This window comes from Typopeltis vanoorti, chromosome 2, assembly GCF_054136105.1.
Source record: "Typopeltis vanoorti isolate ZY-2024b chromosome 2, IOZ_Tvanoo_1.0, whole genome shotgun sequence".
Classification (NCBI taxonomy): Eukaryota; Metazoa; Arthropoda; class Arachnida; order Uropygi; family Thelyphonidae; genus Typopeltis; species Typopeltis vanoorti.
Window position 1 is genome coordinate 170,135,137 of NC_143550.1, and position 13,290 is coordinate 170,148,426.

General features: G+C 34.9%; 1 protein-coding gene across 1 annotated transcript in view; it reads right to left on the bottom strand.

Moving 5' to 3' along the window:
• Positions 1-13,159, bottom strand: part of LOC150109659 (cardioacceleratory peptide receptor-like) — a 134,342-nt gene extending 121,183 nt beyond the window's left edge. The window contains exon 1 of the mRNA XM_090402851.1: positions 12,982-13,159. Within this exon, the coding sequence (XP_090258977.1) occupies positions 12,982-13,159 (178 nt within the window). The remainder of the gene's footprint in view (positions 1-12,981) is intronic.
• Between the last annotated feature and the right edge of the window lie 131 nt (positions 13,160-13,290).

Below are 13,290 nucleotides of genomic sequence, written 5' to 3' on the forward strand. Positions count from 1 at the left end.
AGTCCCTGTTTTAAAATGCTTACCATTGAGTGTGAATACCGTGAAAAGACGTATTGCTGAAGATGTAGAAAAAACTGTAGTATCAGAACTCAAAAATAATAAGTTCTCCATCCAACTTGATGAATCTACATTCGATAGATCTTCTATTCCTATGGCTTACGTAAGATATTATAGTAAAACCAAACATCAAATTATGGACGAATTTTTATTTCCAAAATATCTTGAAAGTGATAGAACGGGGTTGTACAATTTTTCAGCGATTGGAGGAATATTTAAATAAGTATGATATTCCATTTACTAGTATAACAGAAGTAGTCACAGATGGCGCATCTGCAATGGTGGGCGGTTATCGAGGTTTCGCTGCCTTTCTGAAAGAAAAAGTTCAAAGTGTACGTACTGTTCACTGTGTGTTGCACCGAAACCATTTGGTGGCAGAAACTCTCAGTGACGAACTGCATGATACTCTAAGAGTGTGTATTAAATCTATTAATCAAATTAGAGCTCATCCTCTTAAATCGCGATTAATTACCAAACTTTGTGAAAAAAATGAAGCATCAAACCAATTATTCTTGCATACTGAAATAAGATGGTTGTCTAGAGATGCAAGTCTACAAAGATTTGTTGAGTTATTCGACTCAACCCTAGAGTTTCTTACAGATATTAATTTGTTTTTGAGTGATGAACTGAAGTGAAATAAGAATCACATTTTCTACTTGGTGGACTATTTTCAAAATTGAATGACGTACAGACCGTCTACAAGGTAAAGATGACACGATTATTCAAAGCTCGGACAATTCTTTTAGGCTTCCAAGCTAAATTAGCCTTATTTAAATCATCATCGTTACGAAAAGATTTTCAGTACTTTTCGAATCTAGGGCAATTGGAAGTTAAAGACGAAGACTTAGAAATATACACAAAACATCTTCAAAATTTGAGCGATGACTTTAAATTGCGCTTCGCAGATTTTGAAAACATGCACATTCCAGATTGGATTATCACGCCATTTTCTGCAGATATTGAAAATATCGAATGTAACTTACAATATGAACTTATTGAATTGTCCGTTGATCGTGAAGCTAAGACGCGTTTTAAAAATAGGATTATAAGTTTCTTTTGAACGAATATAGATGTTGTAGAAAAATATCCAAAACTTTCTGAAGTGGTAATATCCAAAACTCCCCTTTTTGCTTGCATTTCCTGATTTCAGCCATGTTAATTCCATTTTAACAAAACAAAGAAATAAGCTAGATATAGAATTCCGTGGCGATTTAAGGCTGAAATTGACTAATTTTGAACACAACATTGCTAATCTTGCCAAGAGTAACGAAGCACACCCTTCACATTGACAACGTTAGTAAATTGTAGACTAAGTTAATAAAAGTCTTATTTTCATATATATAACGAAGATTGTATTATTGTTATTTTTTTATCTAAATTAAATTTTATATTTTATATATTATTTATCCCTCCTATCAAATATGTAATGTTAAGAACGCCAAAAACAAAAACGTATCCTTTTGACGTTAAGCCAATATAATAATGTATACTATATTATACATACAATAAACATTGTGACTATAAAATAAACAATCTAAAAACTCACATAAGCGTTTTTTTTTTGTCTGTCCTATTATAATTACGTATTAGTAAAATAGAGGGGGGGGTCAATAAAAAGTCAAGAAACTCTTGAAGGGGTCGACGGTCAAAGAAGTTTGGCGACCCCTGGTCTATACTGACTAAGATTCAGTGGCTCTGCTAACAAAACACAGCACTCTCTTATTTCCCTCTCAATAATTTTTGCTTTCCTTTGGTTTTAGTCAAAATTAATTTCTCTTCTTTGGCTGACTTACGTCTCTAGCCTTTACTGGTACAAAAATGTCATTTTTAGATCTTTTTCACCCTCTGAAAACATCGAAGGCACTGCTTAATCCAAATCAACATAACCTTAAAATATGTTTCAAATGGTGAAAAAAACTTCCATGAGAATTGGTTGGAAAAAACTTCCTTCATAATATCATTCACCTCCAACCAGTTTCTCACAGACTATGTTCAGTGTCCATCTCCAAAATCTTTTTCTTCTTCCTTGATATCATCTTCTGTTTTCAATGGATCATTCTTACTCACTCTATCTTCCTTAATGATGGCAACCTGTAACTGTTTTAAAAACAGATCAAGATAATGCCTAATGTCTCCTTAATTTCTTTCTTGTGATGACACAATTGTTCTTAGAGATCCTTTAAAATGCATCCTATCTTAGATGCGATTCTAACTCGTCTTTCCCAATCAAGGGCAAATATCGCTTCGTCTTCTTGAGTGCTCTATGCACGTGCTCTCAGTAGTAAATGTGCGCATTTCATGAACAGCCCTGCAATTACTATTTCTATTAAAAGATTAGCAATTTAGTCAATACACAACTGAGTGCACTCACATTTACTGCACACCGTTTTCTAATAGTGAGTGTATTTAAATATTTGGTATCCAGTACAATCTTAAAGTAGCGCCCTTATACGAGAAATGAGTAAACTTTACAAAGAGAAACAGATTCAACTTTGAATAGAAAGTCGTGATTGCGAGCATCTTAATGGTAGTTTTAAGCCGGTTTATCTTCATGTTAGAACTGTCAGAGAAAATTATTAATAGATCATTCAATGCCAACATTGAATGATCTCTTAATAATTTTCTCCTTATACGATCTTTGAAGACCATAATTCCACAATGATGAACCTCATTTAAATATTTTAAAGAATTATGTTTGTAAATGATCTCATTTCACCGAAATTTCTTCTGGAATATTAATAGTTGCCCATTAATGTTTATTCCCTGTACTTTGTTTCATAATTTGGAGGTTGTTTCTTTTCTTCAAAATTACTTACTAATACTTTTCTCTCTCTTTACATCTTTTCGCACGTCTCGTACACTTCTATTGTCATCCTTTATTGCCTTATCTTTCTTTGTCTTTTGATCTGTTTTACGATTTTCCTTTTTCTTTTCGTTTTTCTCCATTATCTTTCTTTTCCTAATTAGTGAAGGAGCTTATTCTAGTGATGTCACTGTGTTAATTCATGAAAGAAAAACCAATTTGGTTTTACTCAAAGTCAGTACAATCAAGTACATTTAAAAGTTATTAAGGATGGTTTAAAGTGAATCTTATGAAGCCGCTTATAAATGAATAAATATAAGATCAGAACTTACCAAAGTAGGCATAAATATGCGTGATGAAAGAGTGAGAAATTATGAAAAAAAGGAGACTGTTGCGTGTGGCGTGTGGGCGGTAGCAGGGGAATAATATGAAACATTCGTATATGAATAATATGCGTGTGGGTGGTAGCAGTGGAATAACATGAAACCTACTGCAATATTTTGGAATCCTTACTGGTTTACGGTAGCGAGTAAAACACTTTCTACCGTCAGGTACACATCATAAAAATAGAACACCACTCATCGATCAAAAAAGAAGTCTCCCCACGAGCGACATGTCGAATGCACTTGTGTCGTGTAAGTAAGAGACGTATGAAATGGAATCATTACCATGTGGAACTGTAGAGGGATCGAGGAAAGCCGTTCGAAGTGTTCCTGAAAATGCGCTCATATACGCTTCCTTGTGTGTGTGTGTGTGTGTGTGTGTGTGTGTGTCGTGTTCCATTGGTGATCGCCTCACCGCCAAAGAATGCAAAGCACAACGTCTCGCCTCTCTACCGAAAACTAACGGATGTATTACTCATTCCTTCAGCACCATCTGTGATCTAAACTTGCGCTGCAGATGGAGTTGTGGTATCACAATAAACATGAGATGATCAATGCGAATTTATCTTACATCTCATGAAACGGTTCCTTGCAGTGTTCAAAAACATTGTCGTTATGCAGATGGCTTTCCCGATTACTTGTAAACTGTGTGTCCAGATAGTTAATGATATTGAAGTACTGTAAACTATAATAAAAAAAATAAAAAGGAATCTTTACAAAAGTTCTAAGAAATGCTTTCATGTAAGAAACGTACGAATATTTCAACACAAAATCAACGAAAAGCTTTCAAAGAAAACAGAATAGAAAAGTAGCTATTTTAGGAACAGCATTTTCAGTAATACTTTCTGTTGAAACAAATAGATGACAACACATGGATAAACTAGTAGAAAAATATAAAATAATATAATATCAAAACTTTTATTTCTTTAAAAAGTGAACATGATATTGCTAGTTAAATGAAATTAAAGAGAATGCGGATAACTAACATTTGACCTCGATAATTATAATTTTATCGAAAGCCAAGAATGCATTAATCATACCGGAACCCAATCTGTAGGTGTGCCACGGTTTAATGAATAAATAATTTATGTTTTTAACTTTCAAAAAATATAAACTATATAAAACTTTGTAAAATAAAATTTAAATTTAAAATCTTTTTAAATATATTTTATTTTTATTAGAATTATTTTTAATTATTAGAATTTACTAAATACACTTATTTATTTTTATTATCAAACTTTATCAATTTATCATTATAATATATTCATCAGTTTTCCTTCCCCAGCCTGGAGCCACACCTAAAGTACAAATATCCTCAAACTACAGAAAGTGCAAAACAAATGTCTCCGCATGATCTTGAACGCACCATGGTATGTCAGAAATGTCCAACTCCACCGGGATACAAATATCCCCTACATCTACTCTTTCCTGTAGTCTTCAGCAGTAAAGTTCTTCTCAGTATCCTCTTCACATCCAAATGAATTAGTGCATTGTTCAAGCAGCCAATTATAATGAAACAGACTTCTCAAAATACAGGAGACCGAATGCCATCCTACTTCCAAATGAAGATCTCTAAATCACACTCACTCAGGCAGAGCATTTAGTTCATAAACTTTTCCTCACACAGCAATCTTTATCAGATAGCAGGGATTAAAAAAGCATTTTGCTTCACCCTTATAGTCAGCAACGTCTTGCGTCTTGCCATCAGTTTTCCATTACTAAAGTCATTACGTAAATTGTACACATTGCATATAATCAGCCGATTGATGGTCTCACCTTGGACGATGAAATTCATTTTCACCTTATTCGACGTAAACCTCCTCAGATGGTTCTTTTCGGAATCATTCCTCACTTATGCTTTGGTCGTGGTCATTTTCAAAAGGAAGACCATTGAAATGAGACTTCAATTTAAGTAATAACTAGAATACTTCTGGGTATTTGACTTCCACGCTAATGGAAAAATCGGATTTGAAATTGGGCAACATTACTCTATTTCGATTCCCTTCCCCATTGGACTTTTGGTCATTTTCAGGTTTATGTGGTAACTGGTGGATGAGTTGATGGATCCAATTGATATGGATAAGGTATGTATATCCAAATAACACAAAGTCTTTATTTGAAATCAGTTTCCATTCTAAGAGTTTAATTACTCTTTCATTCTTGTAAATCTATTAATTTTTTCAATCGATTTAATTATTTTTTTCTATGATCGTTGTTAAGAACTTAGAGAGGTATTTGTCAAGGAAAATGTTTCCTACCAAAGAGCACTCTATTATTAGTCTAATACTTCATTTTGCGTTACCGATAATACTATACTGCATTCACCGATCACTCTGCGCAGAGGTGGTCTCCTGGATTCCGAGAGGGAAAAGAAGTTGTGGAATGACTGTAAAAAACAGTAACAAAGATGATATCAGGATTTTGGAATGCAGATTACGAAGATCGATTGAGAGTATATGGACTGCAGACGCTGCGAGATAGAAGAAGGAAGAGTGATATGATAAAAGTCTATAAACATTTGAGAAGATGTTAAACGAGTTGTCTGGAATGTTCTGATAAACACCTAAAACCAAAATTATTTGTGTAACTGATATAACCACAAGAAAGAACATACCAGTAGCAGAGTTATAAAGTTAACTTATGTTCATATATTCTTATATCCTTGTATGTTCTTTAATAATAATAATAATAATAATAATAATAATAATAATAATAATAATAATAATAATAATAATAATAATAATAATAATAATAATAATAATAATGAAATAATGAAAATATTTATAAAACAATAATGAATTTTTATTATCTTTTCTTTTTATAGTTTAGTTAATTGTGAATAAAGAATTTAAACATTCTTTTAAAATTTATGTCATTTTCGTAAACCTTTTTTTAATATGAATCTAAATTAATAAAAGGAAGAAACTTAGTATTCATTATTCTGAAAATTCTGAAAAAAAAAATTAATTGGAAAACGAAAATAAAGAGACGGGGGGTATATTTTCTGATTGCGACTTGAAAATGAAGACTCTCTTCAAATGGAGGAAAAACTCAATCTAGTTGTCTGTACATCTAATCCTTCTGATCAAGGAGAGATCCACGCTTGTGAGAAGCGAAAAACTCTCGCTGAGTCAACAATTGATGTTGGTATGGATGAAGACCCTCCCATTTGAGACCATTCTGCTTCCCCTAATGAAAAGGTGCCACCGATTATCCTAAGGGAAAAGCAGAGATGGACAACACTAAGAACCATCATGTCTAACTTACACATAAGTTATAGATCTGCTAAAAATGTAGACGAAGGCATAAAAAATTCAGTCCACCACGGTAGCTGATTATAGAAATCTTACAAAGGAACTGGACGCAAGAGCAACTCAATATCACACATTTTCACTTGCCTCCGAAAAAGTCTGAAAATGGTCCTACGAGGAGTTTCCGAGGATATTGACACGGATGAAATAGTTACTGACCTTACCTTACAGGATCTACCTCCTACAAAGGTCACTAGAATGTTTAGATCAAATAAGACACCTATGCCTTTAGTCTTAGTAGAAATTCATAACGTTTACAAAGACATCTATAATCTAAAATCAATATATGGACTCAAAACAACCCCAGAACCATTGAGAAAGAAAGCATCTTCTGGGTAGTGCCACAGATGCCAAAATATTGGACATGCCCAGAAGCTATGCGAAGTTCAGTTCAGCTGACTAAAATGTGGCGAGAATCACCCCACAAACACCTGCGCCAAGCCAAAATCCACCTCGGCTAAGTGCGCTAATTGTGGGGGTCCTCACCCTGCTTATTATAGAGGGCTTATACATCACCCCAAAAACAGATGGAATGATCAAATCATCAATCTACCTCGTCATCTAGTGCGAGAGTTCCTGAAGCTCAGGCTCTCTAGTCCTCCAACAGTGAGATCATGACAACAGGTGCTCGCCCATCATTAACTGAGCCCCTTAAGAAAATGAATCTTCAACATCAAGCGAGAACATATACTGATGTGACCCGCTACAAACAGATAGTACAAACCAAGAACCTGAATATTCCACATTCAAATCTATCAGTTATTATCACCTCTTCTCTTGCAAACATGCTGCAGGATTTCAGCAACTCAAATCCATCCCTAAGTGTTACAAAAAGATTCTTACAGCAAACCCAATAAATATTATCTGCACTCTCTGATGCATAGGAAACAAATCGCCCCATATTCTCTTAGGATTATTGCTTAGAATGCCAACGGTATCAAAAAAAAAATAAACAAATAAATATATAAACTGTTAGAAATCCAGTAATTCAATACTAGATACAACCCAGATATATTTCTAATCAGTGAAACTGACCTGAGGCCTGCTGGCACCCTAAAAATCAGAGTGTATCAGATTTACAGAAACGACAGATAGAGGTGTATAGAGTATAGAGGTGGAGGTACAGCCACCCCTTATCAAAAACTATATCAGTCATCATTCAATAACCAACCCTACAACCACCAACCTCGAAATCACAGGAAAAATCACCAACCTCACAAACTCAATTGGAAACCTTAAAATGTTTTCTGCTTACAACCCTCCATTAAAGACATTGTTGACCTCAGATTTGGATGCCACCCTTGGAGTAAAAGGACCGGTCGTCATCGCTGGAGACTTCAATGCAAAAACATCCTGCTTGGAACAGTAAATCTACCAATAAAAATGGTCGCATCCTTTCTAGCAACACAGGATCAAACCATGCTGTTGTGGCTGGACATACCGAACCAACTCATCTCAGTACATCTGGCACTGCTGACATCCTGGATATAGCCATCCTGCAAGACATTAAACTACACTACAGCCTTAAATCACTAAACGAGCTGTCGTCGTATCACAACTCAATTGTACTGCAATTGGGAGAACAAGAATGCCTGTCTCCTCCCTCTCATTCAGGCATATCGTGGGAGAGATTGTCTAAAGCGCTTAGGGATCAAATTGGACCCTTCCCTCACATATGCACACCAGAAGATGTGGAATCTACAGTGACTAGCCTCACCCAGCAGATTAAGTCCGCTATAACGGTTGCAACTTTCCACAAACCTGTTTCCAAGCCTGGTCGTTTGCCTGAGGATATGGACCTGATCAGAGAGAAGAACAGTGCTGGGAAGAGATTTCGTAACAGTGGCGCTCCTCAGGAGAAGACAGTGCTTAATATATTGAATGGAGCAGTAAGAGATGCACTTAAAACTCATAGAAACCAAGTTTGGGATAAAAAGTTAGCCTCTATCTCACCTATTGATCACTCTATCTGGGGGTTACTGAGAAACATCAAAAATAAAATCAGATCTCTCTCCCACATAATCTCAAACCAGGGCATAGTCCACACAGGTGCAGATAAGGCAGAAGCCATACTAAATAATCTTGAGGAGCAGTGCAAACCTTCTTATAACAACTTAAATTTCAATCACTTGTACAAAATCCACAGACAGGTCAGGCATGCATTAAATCTCCCAGATACCAGTGCTGACCATATTGCACCCGCATCACCTGTTGAATTATATGATATTATTAAAAACCTTAAGAACAATAAAACTCCTGGACCAGATGGCATCTCAATCAGGGTGATCAAGCTGCTGCCTCGAAAAGCTGTAGTGCATCTGACTAGTATAATAAATGCAATCCTAAGGTTTCACTATTTTCCTTCCAACTGTAAACTGGCTGATGTAATCTCAATTCATAAGCCAGGCAAGGACCCACACCTACCGCAAAATTATCGTCCAATCAGTCTCATCTACAATCTGGGTAAGGTTGCGGAGAAGGTCATCCTCTCGCGACTCCAAACCTCAGTAAATGACCTAAGCATCCTCCCTTTGGTTTCGGCAACACCGAAAACAGTTTCGTTTTCGGTGTTGCCGAAACCAATAGTACTATCCAGTAAATCCACAGAATTGGCGAATACATCACCACCAGTTACAACTGGCGCCAGTGCACAGGATCTGTTTTCCTAGACCTATCCAAAGCATTTGACAAAATCTGGCATTTTGGACTCCTGCACAAACTTATCTCAGCCGGTACCTCACTAAAAATGGTTCATCTAATCCATTCATATCTTTAGAATAGATCAATGCAAGTTAAAATCAACGGTTCTACATCGTTTCAGCGCCATATCTTTGCAGGAGTACCGCAGGGATCTCTACTGGCTCCATTGCTGTTTTCTGTATACATGTCAGACATCCCACAGAATCCGATGACTTCCATTTTGTCCCTGTATGCAGACGATACGGCAATACTAATCAGATCTCTCAGACCCCATTTCATTACCAGAAAGCTTCAAGAAAACCTTGTAAAGCTGGAGGGTTGGTCCTCCAAGTGGAGATTAGAAGTCAACCCCCTGAAAAGCTCAGCCGTTCGTTTCTCAAAAAGGCGAATGTCTCCTACAGGAGATATGTTACTATTCAATACTAAAATTCCCTGGCAGACAGAAAAAAATTACCTGGGTGTAATTCTCGACAGAAAGCTATCTTTCAACCAACACATCAAGTCTGCGTGCGCAAAGGCATCTAAAGCTCAGATCTATCCGGTAATTAATAGAAATAGCAAGCTCAGAAACAGAATCAATTTGCAACTATACCAGATGACAATTCGTCCTATAATCACCTACGTCTCTCCAGCCTGGAGCCACACCTCTAATACTAACATTATCAAAATACAGCGAGTGCACAACAAGTGCTTGAGAATGATTCTGAACGCTCCGTGGTATGTTAGAAACAATCAAATCCATAGAGACAAAAATATTCCCTATATTTACTCTTTTCTACAATCCTTAGCATCCAAGTTTTTCCCAAAGACGTCCACACATGCTGGACCAACAAATGCTGGAACAACACATGCTGGACCTCGTATGCTCCAGCAAGCTGCAGCATACGAGGCAACGGACATATTCAAATATAGAAGACCAAAAGCTATATTAAAAGCTATATTAGCCTCCTATAACGATGCATAATCTCCATGCCCATTCAGGGCGAGCAAATCGCTAGTAAATTTCACCCTCACTGTTAACCACAACAGATAGCGGGGAATATGAAAAGCATTTTGCTTCACCCCTAAAGACATAAATGTCAATTGTCAATATTCATTATTCCGGTGTGTTGGCCGGGATAAGAATAGCCCCAAATGGATACCCCAAGACTAAAATGGGTATCCAGGGAGGGTAATGGATGGCAATGTTGTAGTCAATGAAGTTCAAACTGATGCTCGGCTATTGCTGTTACTCTCCTGTCATGATCAGAGCTTTATTTATATTTATATGGCTCAATAACACCTTATCCTTATATTTATATTCATTAGCTGACATCGATACCACGTTTTCGGAAAAAAATTCTCCTAGGTAAACACAAGAAATATCTTTCAAGTTTCATAATTTGATTCACATGATGTGGCTATTTACTGAGTTATACGGATAGATGTTTATCTGATGTAGAAAACAAATATTGTTGTCTCTCTCTTTATTTACAATTGGTTGGATGAAAACAGCTGAGTTAGAATCTCATGGGAAATACAAAAAACATTGGTGACATTTTGATTTAAAGTAAGTTATCTGGACTCATATAAAATGAAAGCGCACAGTTTCCTGCTCCTCCACAAATACGAGACAATAGGAGAACATGCAACTCACTTTAATATACTCGTCAAATAAAGAAAAAAGTTGATGACCTTATTCTAACAGTATAATCTAAAAGTAGAATAATTTATCATTTCATCTGAAATATAAAAATACTTAATCTATTGACAGAAATGATAATAGAATATTCATTATTGTACCAAAACAATATATGCTAACGAAACTTGAAAGGTTTGGAAGTGATTGGCAGCTTAAAAGAATGAGACCTTCGTATTGCACTATTTGAAATAGGAAAAACTCCATGCAGGTGTCCAATATTTGCTTTCTTAATTCATTTTTGAATTTAATCATATTCATAGGTTGTTTTTTAAGTACGCAACTATTAAATGTTTTAAATGAGGCAAAGCAGTACTAATGCAACCACATGCTAAAGATTGCTTTTGAGTAAAATATTAGTTAGTTTAAATTTTTAAATATTTAAAAGGAAAAAGTCTATAAAACAATATTGCATTTTTATTATTCTTTCTTCTAATAGTTTAGATAATTGTGAATAAGGATATAAACTCTTAAAAAGTATGTCATTTTCGTAAACCTTTTTTTAATATGAACCTAAATTAATAATAAAAGGAAGAAACGCAGCATTCATTAATTATCTGATATCGATATGACGTTTTGATACAAACTTCGCCACACTGGATGATTTATTGCTACTTATTTCATGTGTTTCATGTGAAAAAAAACGTAATTGAATGTTAACAAAATCAGGTGATTTCCAACATCAAAATAACTGAAATTTAATTAAATAAATGTAAAAAAAATTAAATAAATAAATATAAAAAATACGGAGAAATATTATTCGCTTCCGAAAGACCCAAATATAATAATCATATGTCAATTGAATCACTGTGTTTTTTACTTCCTTCATCATACAAGTTTTCCGGTATGATTTGCCGATTTTCTTCCATGTTAATACCGACTTTTTGGCCATTTTTCTCTGTTTTACTTCGCGGCACAGAAAACATTTCGTCCAACTGTCTCCTATTTCGACAACAAGTTTCTTTTTATAGCACACTTTGCTATGTCTTGCGGAATCCTATTTATCACCATTCACATGTTTATGGACGAAATCATATATATATTATATTTTTATGTAACCTTATTCTATCGCATTTCAAATCATTAAGCCATGGATGATGGAGTGATCCTATTTCCTAAAGGCTTTTACTACGAAATAAGTAATCGATAGGCTGGTGCATTTTTCTTTTTATATTTCCTTTTGATATTTTTAGGTAAACATCGCAGCTGATTACACATGTTTTCTGTATGAATAACTTTTGGGCTTAAAGAGTGCATTTGGTGGAAGAAAATCCGCATATAAAGGATTAGAGCACTGCAAATGTCATCTATAGCTTTTTGGTTATTCTATCAGCATCTTTTCAACATTCCAAAAATTATTTTATACGACACCGATTGTAAAGGAAGCAAAGTTGATTTGATTGTAGATATATTTGCGTTGGTTTATTAGTATTTTCTTTAATTATTACTGTATTTGTATTGTCGTGCATGTTGACCAGTATTTCTTTACATATTACCAACATTTACACGTAAGAAAAATTCAATATCAGAAAACTTCTGTTTTCTGTGTTTTGAATTCCTTTATATAATTTACTTTCCTTCTGTGAGTAAATTAAAATAAGCTTATTTATTGATCTGCTTAAGATTTGCGAAATTTTCTATAAAGATGAAAACAAAATACTTTATATATATATAAAGTATTTTGAATTACTGTATTCATTGCTACAATGCTGTTTTTCTGTTATAAAGGGCTTGAATTATTATTTTAAGTATTACTGTTTTATGCATTATACAGTTATTTTAAAGACATAAGGATAATTGGTGAAATGTGTAATCTTATTCATCATCTCCTGCAATGTGCATTACGGTCATATAGATATGCTATGCTGGGAAAACACTTTGTCAGGGTACATTTCATACAATTAATTTAGTTATTGTTAGAAACTATATTTTAATATTGTCAACTGGAGTTTTGATTGCAAAATCGAAACTTGTTATTGTAACACAAATCTCTTACCTGATAGAAATAATAATACTCTATATCGTCCTTTGTGCTGTTAGTCAAATTACCTAGGCTTTCGTTCGTCACGGTGTTTGGAGTCGTGGTGAGATAAGTAGGAGGTAAGTCCAATGTGCTTAAAGTCCCATTGTCGCATCGAGTCAGATAACAATCTATGCCGGGATCCGGCACGTTTGCAGTCTTGTGAAAGTTCCGTGTTAGTTCTACACGAGCATAACTCCGTATCATGGCTATAAATAATTCGGCATTCAGTTTTTAAAATTACAGAAATGCATAGGGCGATTGTTTTTTCTTTTATTTTCTACTCGACATTCATCTCTCCCTTGAGGGGTGCTTCTGACATATCATAAGAGCGTTGA